We start from the raw sequence: 18,771 nt of genomic DNA, 5'->3' as shown, positions 1-18,771 counted from the left end.
CTTATTATGTTAAACTTCACAACGGCCTTCTCGTAACGACTCCTTGACTTTAAAATTATGATTGTTTTTATTTTGTTGCGATTGCGTTGAAACGCGTAAACATTCCGCAGCCATTCTTTCGTCGTGATTTATTTAAAGACAATTGTAATTAATGGCATTACCACTTACCAACAGGTTTATTTATGTAAAAAAGGTTTCGCTTTCTGCCTCGAAAAGACGTGGATACTCAGAAGGCAACACCATAAACTGATTGAGTTGCCAACCTAGTTCTGACGGAGACAGAGTTGCATCCAAACCTGCAATATGCAAATTTCAAAATTAATGGAATAAGATTAGCACCAACCGTTTTAGAACAAGCTCTTTGTTCAAGGAAATGACTTCAAGGTGGTGTTGTAAATCGATGTAGCGACTTAAGGACCGTGCATTTCTTGTTTCCACGCCGTATTTTCACTTACTATCATGAGAAAGCAAATGGGTCAAAGGAGAATTTATTGACAAACCAAAATCAGATGCATGCAAGTCGAGTCGAAGGAAATGAGCCTTAAAATAATTGTTTCCTCCGGAAAATTAAACCTTTAAATAGTAAATGTAAGCCGAGATTCCATTGATGCTTCTAAAGCACACTCATGCGTGTATTTTGCAGTCATCGGAATTTAATTGCCCATTATACGAAAATGATTATTATACATCTGATAGAGGATTGAACAAGTTGATTATCGTGTTTGTAATGCAATAAAAATGGAAATAGCAAGCAATAACGAGAGAACTCCAAGGATGGTAGTGCATTTCTCGTGTTGTAAGGATTATGAATTGGAAATGCACTCATAATCCAAATAACAACATTTACACCAGCGGAAAACGCATAATGGTAGCAAATCATTTGCGCTTCTCTAACAGATTGCCTCTATTAGTCAGTAACATGCAGATCTCTCCGCCAGTTATTCGATTGTCCGCTTTAGTCGCAGAAGAAAGATCATTCAACAAACATATCATTTTTGCCATAAATCCACACCACTCATGAGAAAACCCAACGCCTTGCAGCAACAACCTTAACGATGCAGGGTTATAAAAATAATGAACCATGACCCCATTACACGTTCCCAATAAAAAGCGCTTATTTTCATTTCAAAAACGCCACGTTATTTATTTGCGTTTCCGGATGTTAAAGAGCTACAAAACGAGCAAAATGGCTCTAACGCGGTCCATAGAATAATTGCTGAGAACATTTCATGCAGGTGAGTAATGCTGTTTTTAAACTGGGACCAAGTCGCGAGGAACAGTGTTAATATTGTGCATGAATCTTGGCGGATGACGCTCTGGTTGACAGGTAATTTTCAAGATAGCTGAAGTGGGGGGCGTTCACTCCAGGGGGCTCCTGCATCCTGCTGCGGCAGAAATGGAGCCGGACCGGTCGGCCGGCTCTCTCACTTATCTACCGTTCATAAAGTGTTTAATTGATGCGATCTAGTGCGTCATGCTTTATGTCTTTTCTGTCTTCTGGATGACCACCCTCACAAAAAAAGTTTCAAAGGCTATGAACTCATAGTTCACAACTGGGGGGTGATGAAGTGGAAAAGACCTCCAGGAATGTTTGTTTTTACACTAAACCAGATCTCTGAGGAGCTCCAAACTGAGCGCAGTAATTAAAACCACATACAAGAGATGTCAAGAGATCGAAAATTGAAGACCAAGAAAGGAATGACATTCGCTATTTTTGTGCGTTGGTCGCTTCAATTTCATGCCGTCAGAAATCAAACGTTGCTTCAGATTTAGTGCCAAAATCTCCACTTCTCCAGCCGCTTGTCAAAAACGTGACTATGAAATAACAGTAACAAACTTGGAATTCTGGTTGTTGTAGATCGTCTTTGACAGCTCCGATTTGCAGTACTGTTATGTTATTGAGTCGTACAAATCTGCGAGGCCCACGCAGTGTTTACTGGCAGAATTGCCAGGGCTGGAAACATAAATATTTCTGCTAAATTACAAACACCCACAACGAACCCAAGAGCTCATCTCTGCTAGTAATAAGTTCTAAATGGAGATCAGATTACCGATAGCTGCATTGATATCTTTCATCAGCGGTATTGTATCGAACCAAATACATGACTCGCGGTACAGAGTGACTTGCATTGCCGCCTAACGTACAAAAGAAAAACTGCTTTTCATTCCCATTGTTGTGACGTAATATATCATCGATTTGAATCGGGATTTTTTTCCGACTTATCGCGCTTCATCTGACATTGTCAACGGCAAATAAGGCAGCGTACAGCGAAAATACAAAATATTTTTCACGGCTCATTTGTTGTGATGAAGCTCGTCTAATTCTTGATTGGCTCATTTTTTCGTTGCAGGAATTGAAAGCTGTATCGTGGTCGCAGTGGGCAGCGGACGAAACACCGCCCCCAGCATCTGCGGGGAACACGGGCATTGTGTTAATCTTTCTGGAATTGGACACCGGTGCCAATGTCAGCCTGGATTCACCGGGAAATACTGCCACGAGAGTAAGTAACCTTCCTGGAAGCTTCTCGGGATATTAATGAACTTCTCCACAGATATCAATGATTGTAAAGTGAATCCTTGCGAAAACGGCGGAACCTGCGTGGATAAAATCAATGCATTCCAGTGTATTTGCAGAGAAGGATGGGAAGGCGCATTGTGCAACATAAGTAAATTATTATTTGAAGAGAAGAAGCACATTTCTTATACGTTTTGTTTAGATACAGACGACTGCAGTCCGAACCCTTGTCGAAATAACGGGACTTGCGAGGATGGAATCGCCGATTTCGAATGCAATTGCAAAAACGGTTGGAAGGGCAAAACGTGTTCTTTAAAAGACAGTCACTGTGATCACACCACGTGCAAGAACGGGGGAACGTGTCAAGACTTGGGGAAAACGTTCACGTGCAGGTGTCCTCCGGATTGGGAAGGTAAGTCTAAAAATCCACGAAAACGAATTACAGTGAAAGCTCCCATAGCTCCCGTTCGTGGGAGCTGTCCTATTAAAAGAAAAATGTCCCTATAATGGAGGTTATTTTTGGATGTCCGTTCAAAGGAAATAAAATTTTAAGTTTTATTACACAACAATTATACATCCGTAATAAACAAAATACATGTTTATGTAATATTCACTTATACATTTATGAAAAGAAAATTCTGATTTTAATTATTTGGTGCAAAATAATTTAAAATGGTTGATTGCATGATCATATCAATAACCCTTTTTAGCAACGCCACATATTTTTTGGATATTGCACAATTTAACAATGGAACATCAATTAGGTACCTCCGTTTTGCATTTTTTTATTGCTTAACGTAGAGTAACATTAAATACTGCACGAACCAATAATAGGAAGAGGTAAAGCATAACAATAACACAATAGATCAATTTTGAACATTCAAAAACGGAAAACTTACCATGTTAAATTGAAAGGTGTAGGTCAAAATATCGTCTGATTTCTTAATATTTTTTGCGGGAAGAGTAAAAGCAGTTTTAGGATAAAATGTCTTTATTACCTTTTTTTCTGTTTTTGAATCAGCAATATCAATTATTTAAAAACTATAAAATAAAATCCTTAATTTATAAAACGAAGGTCCGGTTTACAGAAACTAAATTTAGAACTTAAATTTCAATGAACTACTTTTTCCGACAATCAAATGTCAAGAATAATCAAATAAGCGGGATTAACTCAATTAAATTATTGTGTAAACCGACTCTAAATGTAAAAACTAACAACAAACAAGTGCAAATAGATTTTACATATAAAATACTTAATGTGTATAATAAATGTTGAACACAATTAATTAGGGGCAAGTCCAGCTCAGGTGTCAATATTTAAACGTCGCAATAAATACTAACGATTGAACAGAAAAATGTTTTTTACTATCTTTTATTTGGGAGGTTTTAGAACAGAATGTTTATTATCTAAAAAATAGAGTTACGAAATGGGTCATCTTCTTTGAATAATTGTCAATAAGCAAATATAAATAACTAAGATAAATTAAATGAACAAAGAGTTAACATCTTCCGTCACAGAAAAAGTAGTCCAAGCCACCACTTTCCAGCGATATGGTACAGGGAGGCGAAATACAAGCACAATATTTGAAAAAATAATCTTTTAAGAACGAGCAATATTATGGGTTAAATACTTATATGATCAAGATCTAACAAAGGACGGTAAAAATTTAGGAGCGAAACTTGTATTGGGATGTCAATGATTTAATAATATACTAACTAATAATGTATTTAATTTATTACATCATTGTATAGTTCGTACAGTGAGAGTTTGAATGACAGAAAAGTCACTAAATCTACGCAATAAAAAGTGTACCATACGCGCGAAATTTAAAATAACAAAATAACCCCAGTTACTGACAACCCTGTCAACCCATTTCGTGTTTTTAGTGTATTTTGTAGCATAATTTGCTACCAACTTATATGTCAACTGTCGAAATCTCCCAATCTCTCACCGGATAAACTATAGGATATGATTAGTAAATTTGTAGGTTAGGATAGGAAATTATAAATTTTATAGATAATTCCGTATTTCTTACAGAAGACTGTGTTTTTTTTAATTTCAAATAAGGACAAACATGTCTGCAATTGAAATTTATGTGTCTCCCATGGTGCGTCTGCGTAAAATGTTTTAAACTCATTTTATGTTACTGCGCAGGACAGTCATTTAAATTTGAAGCATCTTTACTACATTCCTAGTTTACCAAATTTACACAAAAAGAAACTAATTTGCTAATTTAAAGCGTTTGAGTCAGCTAGAGCGTTCACACGTATAAAAATGTCGTTAACAGACGTTAATTAAATTTTTTGACTTTTTATCCAGAATAAAAATATGCATTACCGACATTTGACATTTAGATAACGTGCAGCGCCGCCAATTTTTTGATATTGAACTAGATTCCTGGCACCGAGTTCTCATACTTTGAGTTGACGGACCGTGGTTTCTGCTGCGTAGTCAGATTCCAAAACCGTGTCATTTTGAGGGATCAAATCCACATCAGATATATCAATGTTCTCTTCCTCAGTCGCTAAATCTTCGTCGATGTTCACATAATCATCAAAATTGGTTACTTCTTCGGTTGGTAAAGAAATATTGTTTAATGTTTTACACAAGTCCCTGAAGGTAGATAGTGGTAAATCATCTTCCGCTTCAAAATTATTGACTTCTTTGACCACATTTCTATTCTTTATAAAACCAGATTTGTGGAAGCAACTTTTTATTGTAGTTGCCGATACTTCTTGCCATGCTTTTTTAATAAAATGTATAGCTTCCAATACGTCAAATGATTTCATCAAAGAAACAATGTGTTTAAGCAAAAAATTCCTGTAATGGACCTTAAAATTCTTGATGATACCTTGGTCCAATGGTTGACAGAATGCAGTTGTATTAGGTGGTAAAAATATAATCTTCGTATGTTTCAATTTTAGATTTTGGATATGGGATGTAGCGTTGTCCATAAATAACACGACTTTTCTTTTTTGCGCACCTACAAAAAATGCATAAAAATGTTATCAAGACATTTTACAATAAATATTATACCCATTCTTCTATCAAATTGTAACAACCATTCAGACATTAGATCGCGAGTCATCCAAGCTTTTGCGTTTGACTTCCAGTAAACAGGCAGGGAATCGATTGTAACATTTCGAAATGCTCTTGGTCTTGCTGATTTACCAATGACTAGGAGTTTTTCTTTTTCACCAGACATGCTGACAACATGTAAAATTGTTAGTCTATCTTTAGATAGTTTCCCTCCTGTACACTTTTCGGATTTTGGAGCTAATGTTCTATTAGGCAGCGCACGAAAATACAATCCGGTCTCGTCAGCATTGTATACATCTTCAGTCTATAACCCATCAATAAAGATGGAAGTTTTTCCTTAAACTTTTCAACGTCTTCTAAATTTACGCTTGCACCTTCACCTGATATGGTTTGAAAATTAATACTATGTCTTCGTCGAAACTTCTGGAGCCAACCATCTGAAGCCTTGAAGTTTTGGTAGCCAAGCTCTTCTGCTATTTCTTTAGCTTTGCTTGTAACATGGGTCCTGATATTGGTATAGATTTACTTCTCGCTTTTGTAAACCAGTTGCAGCACATGACATCAATGTTATAACCTTCAGATTTAAGGAAACTTCTTTTTTGATCTACGTTGACTCCTGACTGCCATTTTTCACAAATAATTTCCTTTTTCTTGATGATCTCGCCTGCTCGAGATTTACTGATGTTAAATCTTCGCTAATGCGCGAATCGGAGGCTTTTCTGCGTTGTAAACATTTATAATTTGCATTTTTTCTTTTAACGTTAATATATTCCGGGCCTTTTTACTACTCATGTCTGACACACGTTTACACTTCTCTATGGCGAAACAAAAACTGAACCATAAATGCCACTTATCGGAAGGAAAAATGCTAAAACAGCATTGAGAAGTTTCCAGGAAAACGTTTTGTTATGCCCAGTCAAAACAATAATAAAAAACATGTCCGTTGACTAGAACTACGTGTCCGTTTAAAAGAAAGTAGCAATCGAAGAAGTCAAAACTTCTTGTCCGTGATTGTTCAAGAGAGCGTCCGGACAAAAGAGAGAATTTTACATTGGGTCTTATGGAAGTATGCCGGTACCCAAAGAATTGTCCGAATAATAGAGGTGTCCTTTTAAGGGAGATGTCCGCAAGGGGAGGTTTTACTGTAGTTGACAAACTTCGAATTTAATTTTTCAGGGACGACCTGCCACATCGCCAAGCAAACCGCGTGTCGCTCCAACCCCTGCCTGAATGGCGGAACCTGCGTGAATACCGGAGACTACTATCAATGCATCTGCAAAGACGGCTTCGAAGGCAACCACTGCCAAGATGACGTCAACGACTGCATCCCCCAACCCTGTCAAAACGGCGGTAAATGCATCGACGGTGTTAACTGGTTCTTATGCGAATGTGCGCCCGGTTTCACCGGTCCAGACTGTAAAATTAACGTCAATGACTGCGCTTCAAACCCCTGTGGCTATGGAGGAACTTGTCTCGACAGAATCGACGATTTTGACTGCATCTGTTCACCAGGACGAAGCGGGAAACAATGTAACGGTAAGTTTTTCCCCGGTAATTTTGAACCGTTAATAAAAATTAAACTGCAGTTCCAGACAACTCCCATCTTCCGTCACCAGGAAGTTGCACGTGGGAAGGCCACACCCTTGAGAACAACATTACATGGCAACACGAATGTAACACTTGTCTCTGTGTCAACGGATTAGTAAAATGCACGAAGATATGGTGCGGATTAGGAAATTGCCGGAGTAGTGACAGGATGAATAATTGTAACAACAACCAAGTCTGTGTGCCGTCGCCTTCAGAGTCATGTTTGTCTCCTCCGTGTCAACCTTATGGAGAATGTCGAGATCTAGAAAGCGGGCGAAGAGTAAAGCCGCCGTCAGTGCCCAGTCCCAGCACGTGTTGGCCCAATCAAGCTGTTTTAAGTAACAGTTGTGCAAGACTCACTCTTCTGTTGGATAGACTAAAACTACCTCCTGGAGTTACCGTGGAGAGCCTTTGTGGAGATTTAAGACGGTTACTGGCCAACCAGCAAGCTGCCAATGATTTGCAGAATGAGTTGGTGCTGCTTTGTGACCTCAAAATCGACTATAACGACACGGTGGAAGTCACTTTGGTGAGTTTAAATCAAGTTAGTAAAACTAACATTTTTATCTACAATAATTTACTTCTTATTCCAGTCTGGTCAAGCCGGAGTTCTAGACGGCATCCGGATCATCGGCGAGGCCATCTCCCGGAAACAGACTACCCTCCTCGCCCTTACGTCCATCGTGGAAGTAAAAGTAGAAACAGCCCTCGTTTCCGAAGAGCCCCAAAGCAGCAAATATTTAATAGCCCTCGTGTGTTTCATAATCGTGGGATTAGCAGCGCTAGCTCTTGTTGGTCTCCTCTTCATCCGACAACGCCGACGAAACTTAGGTTTGAGCGGTATGAACCTCTCCCCTTCATCAGACACCTGTCACCGCAATCACGAAGACGAAAAATCCAACAACCTCCAAAACGAAGAAAATCTGCGACGATACGCTAATCCTCTTAAAGACGACGGCGGTAGCATGGCTAGTATAAATTCAGCAGGAGCTTGCGGTCTCGATTTACCCAAAGTTAGTGTGGTCAGACCTTTGAGTTCCATGCTACCGCATGAAACCTCCAGCGAGATGTTAGAGATGATCTCTGAAGTGGACTGTCCGGGTTCTAGGAAAACGATGCTGGTGGTGCCCGGAACCAGTAATGATAATACCATGAAAATGGATGGTATTAAGCTGGATGGGTTAAGTCCAGCGCATCGCAGCAGTCAGATTATGCTGTATAAAGCGCAAAATCCCGACGTGAGGAAAAATACAGCAGCGTTCGATGATTCTTCAGGTCACAAAGACTTTAGCAAAAGTATTATTAATGTAAATAAACAAAGGACTTCGCAGAATACAAGTGGAAGTGCAGATGTGCTTACAGTGCTTGTTTAAGTCTGGGCCAGTGTAATGTGGGCTTTATTGGACTTCATTTTTTGTGCAATTTAGTCGTAGGTTTTTTTCAATGAAACAAGAGTCTTGAAAGTACGAAATGGAAGCCCACAGTGACTATGACCTTTTTACATTAGACTTTAAAGTGATAATTGGAGTATGATCTCGTGATTTTAGAAACACCAGGTGACACAATGAAAAAGTGTTTATAGTGTGATATTATTTAATATTTTCATTTGTTTTCTTTTTTATAATATAACTTGTTAGAGTTTTTAAAATTATTTTTATTTAAATTTAATTTCTGTAATTCAGAATAACTTGTAAATATTTGTTTGTTTTTTTTTGTATTTATTGTATTGTTCCTGACTTTTTAATCACAGTTTTAGTGTATTTTGTTTTAGAGATAGAGTTCCCATTATAGACTTCGAATATCTGTGAAATTTCTAGTGTATTTACTAATTTATTAACATTGAAACCATCATTCCATGTCTAAATCTCAAAGATGCCTTAGAATTTGATCATGTCAAGTAAATGCATATTGTTGTAAATATGTAAATAATAATGATTCAGTATTGTTTAAAAAAATGAATTGTAAAGTTGGTGAAAATCTACTACAAATACTCAATGAAATGACAAAAATGTAGATTCTTCACAAACTTCTAGAATATAAATACAGTACTTATAGTATATCATTACAATAGTGCCTTCATCGTGCCTGTTCACTTCTGAACAATCCAGGTAATTTAGAAGTAATACACCGAATTTTTGCACTCCTTATATGTTTTGTACTATATTTTTAAAAGAATTAATTAAACTAATAAGATTATATGATTGTATATTTTGTATAAACGATTTGCATTTCATAACGCCAAGTGCAAGAAGCTTTTGTAATTAAAATTAATTAGAGCTTGTGAATTTAAGGAAAATAAAATGATTTAAATAAAGAGAATATATTTTCAAAATGTTTACCTTTCCTTTTCTCTAACATTATTAATAAGAATACAACATGCAAATTACACAATATAATAAAATAATACAGTGACGACCAAAATAAAGTGGTACAGCTTTTAAACACGAACTATTAACAGAACATTATCATAACTACCTGAACAATTATTAACCTACAAGAAGTAATCTGTGCCTACAATGTAAATGTGTTTTAAAGATTAACGATGCATTTAAAAGAAGAAGAAATTAACCAAACTACTGTATAAGTAGTCTACAAGTAAGTATGCATCAATGTCACTTTTTCTTTTGTTTTATTACTGTCATTGTTAAGCCTACAAAAATCATCATTATGCCTACTTTGAAAGCCTGTTTTACACAGCTCAATTTTGGAAAAACTGTGGTCCAAGATTTGTATCATTTTATTTTGGTCGCCACTGTACATTCCAAATATACAACAACAAACTTACTCAAAGAATACAAATACAGAATAATATAGAAAAATGACATATCTCTGAATCTGGTTATACAGGTGTCCCAGAACGATCGCACTTCTTTTTAATGGTAATTTCTCCATCAAACTTAGAGTTGATTCTCGTATTGCACAATGTTCAAGCATTTTAAGAATTCAAAAGTTACAAGCATTTAAAGTTGGCCATTCACAGTACATCTTTGTGCAATTTAAGGAAAAATATTCGCAGGCAACGTAGCAACAGAATGCTATCTAGCGATTTATGGGCTGCGAATGGCCAACTTAAACTGCTTGTAACTCAAAAACTTAAGGGGCTAAACATTGTGTAATACGAAAATCAATAATGGAGAATTTCCGGTTAAAAGGAAGTGCGAGCGTTCTGGGACTGCATGTTTGTCGTAATTAGGAAATAGACGTGTTTTTAGGACATTTTACTGTGCTTGAACACAGATTCCGTTTAAAAATGATTCTGTATTTAACTACAAAAAGCAAAGCATTCAGATCCGTAAATCAAATCTACCATACTGAAATGTCACATAGTAAATTATAAGATTATCATCATAAAAATTGTATGAAAAAATGTAACTATACATACAGCATGGTCCACGAGTGATAATGAGCTTTAATTTTTATCCACAACAAAACAGCTGTCAGAGTTTAGACAAATCCTTCTAAATACTCAAGATAGTTTCTAATCGCACGAGAAAACTTTAAAAATGAAAAACCAACGCAAAGACTTCGCAGTCTCCACAAATGGAGAGCGTAATAACGTGAGTAGATTGTTCTGAAAAATTTGACAACACTGACGTTCAGTTCACTCGCGGACCACGGTGTATATGTATGTACTAAAAAAAAAACTAAAACAAGCGCAATAACTAAAACTATGAATAAATGTAATCACTAAATTAGTTTAAAATTTAGTCGTTATTACCTCTGGAACCGAACAATTTAGCAGCACCAAACGCCAAAGCTGCAATGCCCCCAACGGCAGCAACTGCTGTACCAACATTCTGTGGAGAAAACAACTCATCCAAATTCATGCTACTTCCCGGTTGACTTCGTTGCTGTGATGCCTTTACAGAACGACGAATTTGCTCGTCCATTTTTCTTTTCGTTTCTTCATATTTTTTTTTATTCTCTTCATTTATTTGACAATAATGTTTAAACTGTGCATCAACGTCCTAAAAATGGTTAAAAAATCATTAAGATGTCAGAAATTTTCGTTATGTACGTCCTTACATTCTTTAGTTGCTCTAAATATCTGTCCAAAATGTCTTGATCTTGACTCTTTTTTATCTCGTGAAAATGTTTTATGGTCTTTCCTTTATTGACCATATATGTCTTATTTAAATCATGTGCAGTTAAGTAACTGTGGTGATGTTTAACTTCCATATCCATCCATTTTTTAAAATATTTCATTGCTTTGACATGAGCGGCTTTATGTTGTGCTTCCACAGTAGCCTAAAGAAAATTTACAAAGAAAATTGAAGAAAGGAAAAGATATAAACCTTGAAAATTGTTTGAACTTCGGGTAAAGTGCCACTTTTCAGAACGTTACTATATTCAGTTATATAATACATCAAGTCTCCAGCTTTCACCTTTTCGCCGTTGATGGTCTTCAATACCAAGTTTTCGGGAGACAGTAGCTTTTCAGTTAAATCCTTAACCTGTTGCTTAAAGTTGTCATCAATTTCTACAAAAAAATTAACTAATGTAACAGAACGGTACTCTACCCATTACCGTTTATTGTTTTTATTGTTATGTATGCCATTCTTGAAATACCCAAGAAATTACTTTTCGAATATTTTCAAATTCATTTTTAACCCTCACATTTAATTTTGTCATTTGTCTCTTCTCTTCTCTTGTTGCATGTACAGAACAGTTCTGCGCTATTCCAAGAGTATGAAGTATGAAAAACCAATTTTTAAATCAAAAACTGACAAGGTAAAATTGACCCCAATCCACGAGCTTTATACACCATTGACAAAAAACACAACTGGAATGATTTGTTCACAATCAGTGGCGCACAAGCAAATTTATTAAAACTTTTGTGTAATTTTATCTCGAAAACAAAAAGACTTTTTCTAAAACTTTTTTCTCTTAATAGGCTCAACTTGTGACAAAGAATTACCACACTTTTTTTGTACATGCATTTCAAAAATACCCTGTATAATGTGGAAACTCCAGATTAAAAACATGCCGATTTCATATTTTCAAAATTACGGATTCGGGGCAGTTTAACAATTTAAATATTGAATAATTTCCCTGCCAGTAACTTTGTTGCTTTTTAACCGATTTAATTCGGTTTGGCGGTCTTTGAGGAAAAAAAATCTCTATATCACTTTTTGTAACTATCACTTTTTGTAACAGTCAAAAACCAGCGAGAATAAATCATATAAGTTTTTTCTGTAACACCCTGTATCAGAATTTGGCCCTAATGTTTTTTCATCATTCATCATTCATGTGTTTCTTCATCGAACGCCACCAAAGTTAATCAAGTTGGTTAAGAAATAAAGTTACAAACAAAGCAAAACAAAATTTCCAATTTTTAAACCCAAAATCAGAATTAATGAAAAATACATCTATTTGTTTGGATTAAAAAGGTAAGAATCAAATCAGTCTTTGTTCGGAGCAATAAAAAATAAGAAGAGAGATGTTCAGATTAAAGAGGTTTGACTGGATTAAAAATTCAAACCTTAACTGGTCCTTTAAAATGTAATAAAAAATATCAGCTTTAAAACCCTTAAGCTTTCTTACCAAAAAACCCTTTTTTTAACATTAGCCCATTTAAAGTTCAAAATTATAAAATAAAAAGATCCAAAAAAAGCAATATTATTTAAACGGTTAAAATAATTTTACCCTCTAAACTTCCATCGAACTTCGACGACGTAGCCACCTCATGCCCTGGATGCGGCAACAAAAAGCAATCAATTTTTTGGAAAAGATTTTCAACGTTTTCAACTTGTTCTTTCATGTCTGGTTGATCAGAGGCAAACATGTCTTCCAAAAAAGCTTGGCCACCCGCTTCACCATAAGCATGTTCATCAGGAAACGACCAATCTCTAATCAAAAAGCAAAGATTTTGGAAGGGAGTTGTGTTGCAGTCTGTAAAAAGACTCCCATAGCCCCCAAAACACTAAAAACAAACATGTTACACAGTGTTCCTATTGAATAAACACAAACCTGTAAATGTGATAAATCATATTGTTTGATATCCCGCATTAGATTATAAATTTGGGTTGAACTGATAAGAGTGCTAAGAGCAAATATTTTGGCACATTCACCCATAGTGCTACGCTTATCAAAAGAGCCTTGGCTGTCTAGCAGAATAATGGAAACCTGCCGTTTCAAATTGTTATTATATTCTCATAGAAATCAAGTAATCATGAGGGTACCTTCTCTCCATTTTCCAAATTTGTTTGAAATATCTCAGGCCACATCATGATCCCAGTGGTATGCCTTTTAGAACCTGAAGCCCAAGAGAACCCTTTCAAAGGTCCTTCTCGTGGAGTTAGCCACTGAGTTACATCGCGCTTTTCCTTGTACTAAAAGTAAAAACTATTTATCATGTAAAGAAAAAAAAAAATTACTTTAATCTGCAAGTAGCGCAAGAAGAAGTTAAGAAGAAATGATTTTCCCTGCCTAGATGGCCCATTAATTGAGATAATTGCAACATACGAATTTTTAATTTTCTCGCATGTCAGAAAATCACAAAGAGTATCCTCATCAAAGGTAATGCAATTATTCAAAGAGTTATGATCAACAAGCTGTATGGCGGAAAGTTCCATCTAAAAAAAACAATTAACTTTAGTATACTACTGGCTAGTTAAGATCGCTATACTTCCAAATGTTTCTAGAAAATATTTGTAGGCGAGATTCTCAATCGACACAGCTGCTAAACACAAGAACTAGCTACGATGATCCAAATTGACGATAAATCGATAAACAGATCGATGAAACAAATGTTCAACATAAAGTTAGTGAACTTACGGCCTTTAGTATAAAATGGACGATAATCGCAAACTGATACGAAATAAACGACAAAGAACTCGTAAAACACTCAAGAACTAAAGGGGAACCCCAAATTGTCAAATAAACAAAAAACGTCACTTATTCATTTCCACCAACCTAAAAGTCATCAATTTCACCAAAATCTGGTTACTTTCTTACCTTCAACTCGAAAAGTTACTAGAATCTAGTTAGACACAAGTCAGAAACTTTTACTTTTTCCCTAGGTGTCACATGTCAATCGCATTTGTTAGGTTATAGTTTTTATAAACAGTTTTCAAAATATTTTGAAATTACACAATCGACCCGATGTCGCATTCGAATTCCAATAAAAATTCTGCTCAACCTTACGGCCTGTTAACTTTTGGCAAGAAAAGAAGTCATGCAAGATCCGCGGATCATGATAATTACAGAAATTTTCCATAGTAAGTTCGAAATTTCTACCGATTAGTGAATTAATTAAGTTTTCTGTAGTTACCGTAGAAAATATTGCTATCACCCGGGATGGAATTATTGGAGACGAAGACCACCACAAAAAATTCCCAATAAACGCCCTGAAAAGGAACGTCCAAAGTCTCCATCATCTTTCTCAGGAACAGAAGAATACATGCTGAAGAAAATACAAGAAACCAGTGATTTGATCAAGAAACGGTTGGAGACTCCAGAAAGTGAAGATTTGTTTAATGAACCTACAACTTCAGTTGTAAACACTCAGGATAAATCTGATGAAAGTAGCACTAGTGAATGTGAGAAAAGTTTTACACGTGTGAAAAGTAACAAGAGAAATATTTCATATGATGTCGGACAAATTCATGAGAAAATTATGAAACATATTACCAAATTAAGTTACAGTAAAAAAATGAACTTGATATGTGCAAACTCCTCAGGATATGACACTGTTATTCGGCAAATTCATAAACAGAAGAGATTAGAACTATCAAAGGCCTTAAGGGACATGTGTTCAAATCAAACTACAGCAAACAGTGACATTATTAATGCAATAATTCCAGATATAGGCATAAAAATTGAAGATTTACCTTTAGAGATGATACAAGAACTTAGTAGTACACTAGATTGGAATTTTGAATATTCTTCTTTGTCAGAAGATTATTGTCAACCTCTAACTGATGATGATTACAGATTTCAACCCTTTACAACACCAATTCAACATTCTAATATGACTGTAGAAAGCAATAAGGACCTGAGCCCTAGTAGTCCATTAATAGACACTGTACCCATGATAGTTCAAAATCAAAACAATAGTGGCAGAACACAACATGATGATAAGACTTTAGTTTTGATGGAAGTTGATAAAAGTTGTTTAAATGATAGTGATAAGTCAAGGCAAGAACAAACCGAATTTGAAGATTTTAAAATTGATATATGTGAAATTAAGAAAGAAGAAGACGAAGACGTTAGAAGGCAGGAAGAAAATAGTTTTTCAAATGATACTGATTTAAACATTGGTGAAATTAAAAAAGAAATTGGTATAGACAGTACAAATGATTTTACATCGTATGATTATAAGTTTGATGAATCCTCTAATGATAAGCAAAGAAATAAAAATTGGCACGATTTGTCTAGACTGGACTGCCTTACTGATGGTAACATAGGAATTGCGAATAACATGGAACTTTCTCCCCACAATCCATCAGGTTGTTACCCTCCAAATAATTTTAAACATATCTTATCAAACAATGTTGGTTCACAAACTGATATATTAGAATTCGCCTCTGTAGAGATTCAAACAATATCAAATAATAGTTATCAACTTAATATTGATAAGAAGAACATAAATAATTTGGATGATGCAATTAAGGCGATGCACGATATTGATAATGAAATTATACGTTTGACAAAATTAAGACAAGCTGTATTTTCAAAAGTAAAAACAAGTAGAAATAGGAGTACTTGCAAAGCAAAAGTAAAAGTTAAAGGAAATCTTACCAAAAAATCGAAAGTTAAGAAAGCGACACTAGATGAAGAACAAAACAATGCTTTAGCCCTGGCGAAGAGAAAAATGACATATTTTGAAAAAGCAATCACATTTGAGTGTATTTCTGAGAAAATTTTAATAATGAAGGTAAAATTACTACTAATTTAACAGTTTGATAACTCTCTTATCGAAGACCCCCATAAACATTTACGACTCTCAAATGGTTGAGTATTATCTTGGTAAAAATAATCCCTTTATGTATTTTGGTTCACAGAATATACCCAATCATTAGAGGACTGCTATTATATTATATTTTTGTGAATATAAAATGAAATATTGCTTGCTACTGTCAGAATCAACAAAATTTCTAACAAATGTATTCTTCATCCCACTAGGTCATTGAAAACACCCTCCTGGCAGCGACTGAAACAGGCAAAATTTTATACATCAATCTAAAGGACGGTACCATCACCACCACCATTAAAGTATCCAACGCAGCAATCACAGCGTTACATTATTGGGTAACATCAAAGAAAAAACAGAAACACCTTTTAGTTGGTTCATTGGACACCACGCTTCATGAATTCAATTTTGATACGAGAAAAGCTATTCGTACGACCAAAATTAAACAGTCCATTCAATGTTTGGAAATGGCATGGTCCTTCGTTTTCATCGGGACGACAACAGGCAATCTTTTACGCTACTCCTTAACGGTACCAATTTGAGATAATTCAAATCAAATGATAATCTGATAATTTCAGCAATTTAAAATCGAATTTGAAGAGAATATTTCGCACGGCCGAATTATGGTATTGAAGGGAGCACAGGAAGGAGCTCGCCGTATTCTTTTAGTGGGTACAAAGAACACACCTGTTTGTATAAGAGATGCAATGTCCGGTTTGCACTTACGAACTTTGACGGAATTTGTAACTCCCACTGTATACAGTCTTATTCTGGAAAATAATATGATATACTGTGGGACGACATCTCATGATCTGTTAGTGTTTAATTTTCACGTAAGCACATTGTTTCAATTTGCTCCAGTTTTATTGCTCTGGTTTTAGGATGGGAATTTAGTGCATAGGTATGAAGTAACGAATTCCAAAGGAATATGTTGTATGAAAGTCGTTGGAAACTTGCTCTTTGCCAGTTGCCATGATGGGAATGTGTACGTGTATAATATCAAAAACCATAAGTTTGTGGGAACAATTGCAGGACCAGGTGGTGGCATTTTGTCCATGGAAGTTGTAAAAAATATTGTAAGTATGAACGTAGTATCTGCATCATAGCTAAATTGTTACATATTTCAGGTGATAGTGGGTACAATGTCGCTTAATTTCGAATCAATATTAATTCCAGAATCAATTTTAGAACAGATCCAGATCTGATTTTTGTAGTTTTACAAGACGGGCGTTCATTATTCTAGTCTAGTAATTCATTTGCAAACTTTCCTGGATCAATAATTATTTTAGTGTGTTAATTTTTCATATGCATTATAAATGAATCTTTAGGTGTGTAAATTAACGCATCCCAAAAATATAAAATTTTTATTATGCAACATAAATTGTACTCTGTACAAAATTTGATTGTTTTTTTAATGTCATTAATAATTTATTTCTATAAAAGAATATCTGGATCTAGTAAGGTAAAAATTGGTTCAGTTTATTTGAAAACTTTCTTCAACGAAGCAGCTGAAAAGTATTCACAACGCCGAAGATTTTAAAAAGAAGTGGGAGTTGAGACGTGGCCGACGATTGGCCGCCTTAAACAAAATTAATTATGATAGAATAATGCATGCTTATTGTATTAAGAAGTCCCAGTTATTTGAAGAATTTATAATTCTTGATTTTTTGGTATAATACTTGTATAAAATAAATGAAAAAAGACCTAATAAACCGTATTTTTAGCGAGTTTGAAACAAAAAAGAAAATTATGTAGTCGCGCCAAAATTCAAACTCGCAACTTCCTTAACCAATGATCAAAGCTAAACCAATCTTCGCTCAGCAAAATAAATTTGTAGAATCAGCAAGTTATAAATATACTACAGAAGAATGCACATGTTTGAATTTAGTCTGATGAAGAAAACCGTAAATTTGTAAATAATAAAACACAGTTGGTATTCTATGATTCCCACAATAAGAAATAAAAATCCCTAACATGTGAAGCAACTGGGGGAAGTCCGTAACTTTGATAAAGCTATCAAGCTACGAGATAGTGCATAAAGGTATCGTCTATGCAGCATTAAAACAGTTGTGAGTGTCTGCAAAAGCAATTCAAGATGTTGAACGCAGTGCGCCAATTTGTTCCACCAACTTGGAATGCTAACACCGATCAAAGTGATGTGACGTCCTATTCTGAGGAATTTCAACAGATTTCATTTGAAATACGACGTGCCTTTAGTGGTCTTACAACACCGTCAATAAGGCGCCTCATTAGGGTACAAGATTTGCATTCATTTGGGCAGTTTTTGATCAGGGAACAGCTACTGCTGACTTGCAGTTCAGATCAGTTGTATAAGGTATTACGATATTACGTGTTTTTGGTGTGGTTGAGAATATTAATTGCGACTTTTGTAGGTACGGCGTTATATTACAGTAAATCGGTTATACCTTGATCAAGTGATGAAATTTAATTTGGACCCCCGACGATGCGGGATTGGGGGCCAAACCCTTACACTTCGAAAAACGCTTAGTTCTTGTACTTCCAGTAACATCATCGTCGTGGTCAAAGTTTTGACCACACAACCAAACGCGGATGTAATCAACCCACCAACGTCTTCTGATTATTACGTTGAATACATAGCTGAAGTAAACAGTTAATCAATTACTAACATTCTGAATATTTTATAACCATTTTCCTGTATTGTATTTTATGAACTAAATCATTCAAGTTTTTGTT

At 35.4% G+C, this 18,771-nt stretch overlaps 4 protein-coding genes across 5 annotated transcripts in view; 3 read left to right on the top strand and 1 right to left on the bottom strand.

Annotated features, from left to right (window-relative positions):
• The window catches only part of Ser (protein serrate), an 87,299-nt gene extending 77,938 nt beyond the window's left edge, over positions 1-9,361 (top strand). The window contains exons 12-17 of the mRNA XM_088049825.1: positions 2,352-2,501; positions 2,553-2,666; positions 2,718-2,927; positions 6,732-7,091; positions 7,142-7,671; positions 7,736-9,361. Of these exons, the coding sequence (XP_087905951.1) occupies positions 2,352-2,501; positions 2,553-2,666; positions 2,718-2,927; positions 6,732-7,091; positions 7,142-7,671; positions 7,736-8,515 (2,144 nt within the window). The 3' untranslated portion in view covers positions 8,516-9,361. The remainder of the gene's footprint in view (positions 1-2,351; positions 2,502-2,552; positions 2,667-2,717; positions 2,928-6,731; positions 7,092-7,141; positions 7,672-7,735) is intronic.
• An 85-nt stretch (positions 9,362-9,446) lies between these two features.
• On the bottom strand, positions 9,447-14,085 carry LOC148180835 (atlastin-like). 2 transcript variants are annotated; one of them, XM_088049826.1, is made up of 9 exons: positions 13,920-14,085; positions 13,771-13,841; positions 13,520-13,717; positions 13,325-13,474; positions 13,113-13,268; positions 12,789-13,065; positions 11,438-11,622; positions 11,169-11,390; positions 9,447-11,110 (listed from the first exon to the last, which is right to left on the bottom strand). In XM_088049826.1, the coding sequence occupies exons 3-9, from the start codon at positions 13,715-13,717 to the stop codon at positions 10,847-10,849; spliced, it is 1,452 nt and encodes a 483-aa protein (XP_087905952.1). In that variant the 5' UTR covers positions 13,771-13,841; positions 13,920-14,085; the 3' UTR covers positions 9,447-10,846. The 2 variants fall into 2 exon arrangements, with proteins under 2 accessions (XP_087905952.1, XP_087905953.1); XM_088049827.1 differs by having other exon boundaries at positions 13,771-13,824.
• Positions 14,086-14,147: 62 nt separating this feature from the next.
• On the top strand, positions 14,148-17,273 carry LOC148180834 (uncharacterized). Its single transcript, XM_088042411.1, has 6 exons — positions 14,148-14,362; positions 14,412-16,020; positions 16,269-16,586; positions 16,635-16,889; positions 16,938-17,132; positions 17,184-17,273. Exons 1-6 carry the CDS (start codon positions 14,247-14,249, stop codon positions 17,259-17,261), a joined length of 2,571 nt encoding a protein of 856 aa, XP_087898537.1. The 5' UTR covers positions 14,148-14,246; the 3' UTR covers positions 17,262-17,273.
• Positions 17,274-17,891: 618 nt separating this feature from the next.
• On the top strand, positions 17,892-18,767 carry LOC148180833 (uncharacterized). The gene is made up of 2 exons (XM_088042495.1): positions 17,892-18,391; positions 18,450-18,767. Exons 1-2 carry the CDS (start codon positions 18,152-18,154, stop codon positions 18,690-18,692), a joined length of 483 nt encoding a protein of 160 aa, XP_087898621.1. The 5' UTR covers positions 17,892-18,151; the 3' UTR covers positions 18,693-18,767.
• Positions 18,768-18,771: the final 4 nt, after the last annotated feature.

This window comes from Gnatocerus cornutus, chromosome 1, assembly GCF_029298725.1.
Source record: "Gnatocerus cornutus isolate USDA-ARS CGAHR chromosome 1, icGnaCorn1.1, whole genome shotgun sequence".
Taxonomy (NCBI): domain Eukaryota; kingdom Metazoa; phylum Arthropoda; class Insecta; order Coleoptera; family Tenebrionidae; genus Gnatocerus; species Gnatocerus cornutus.
This window is presented reverse-complemented; position numbering and strand designations above follow the sequence as displayed.

Bases quoted from the DNA above. Each gene is read 5' to 3' on its own strand.
- LOC148180835 (XM_088049826.1), bottom strand. From the start codon at position 13,717: ATGGAACTTTCCGCCATACAGCTTGTTGATCATAACTCTTTGAATAAT. The intron at 11,391-11,437 runs GTTTATATCTTT...AATTTTCTTTAG, and splicing joins AAGTTCAAACAATTTTCAAG to GCTACTGTGGAAGCACAACA. The intron at 11,111-11,168 runs GTAAGGACGTAC...AACCATTTTTAG, and splicing joins ATTTAGAGCAACTAAAGAAT to GACGTTGATGCACAGTTTAA.
- LOC148180833 (XM_088042495.1), top strand. From the start codon at position 18,152: ATGTTGAACGCAGTGCGCCAATTTGTTCCACCAACTTGGAATGCTAAC. The intron at 18,392-18,449 runs GTATTACGATAT...CGACTTTTGTAG, and splicing joins GTTCAGATCAGTTGTATAAG to GTACGGCGTTATATTACAGT.
- LOC148180834 (XM_088042411.1), top strand. From the start codon at position 14,247: ATGTCGCATTCGAATTCCAATAAAAATTCTGCTCAACCTTACGGCCTG. The intron at 16,021-16,268 runs GTAAAATTACTA...TCATCCCACTAG, and splicing joins AGAAAATTTTAATAATGAAG to GTCATTGAAAACACCCTCCT. The intron at 16,587-16,634 runs GTACCAATTTGA...TGATAATTTCAG, and splicing joins TTTTACGCTACTCCTTAACG to CAATTTAAAATCGAATTTGA.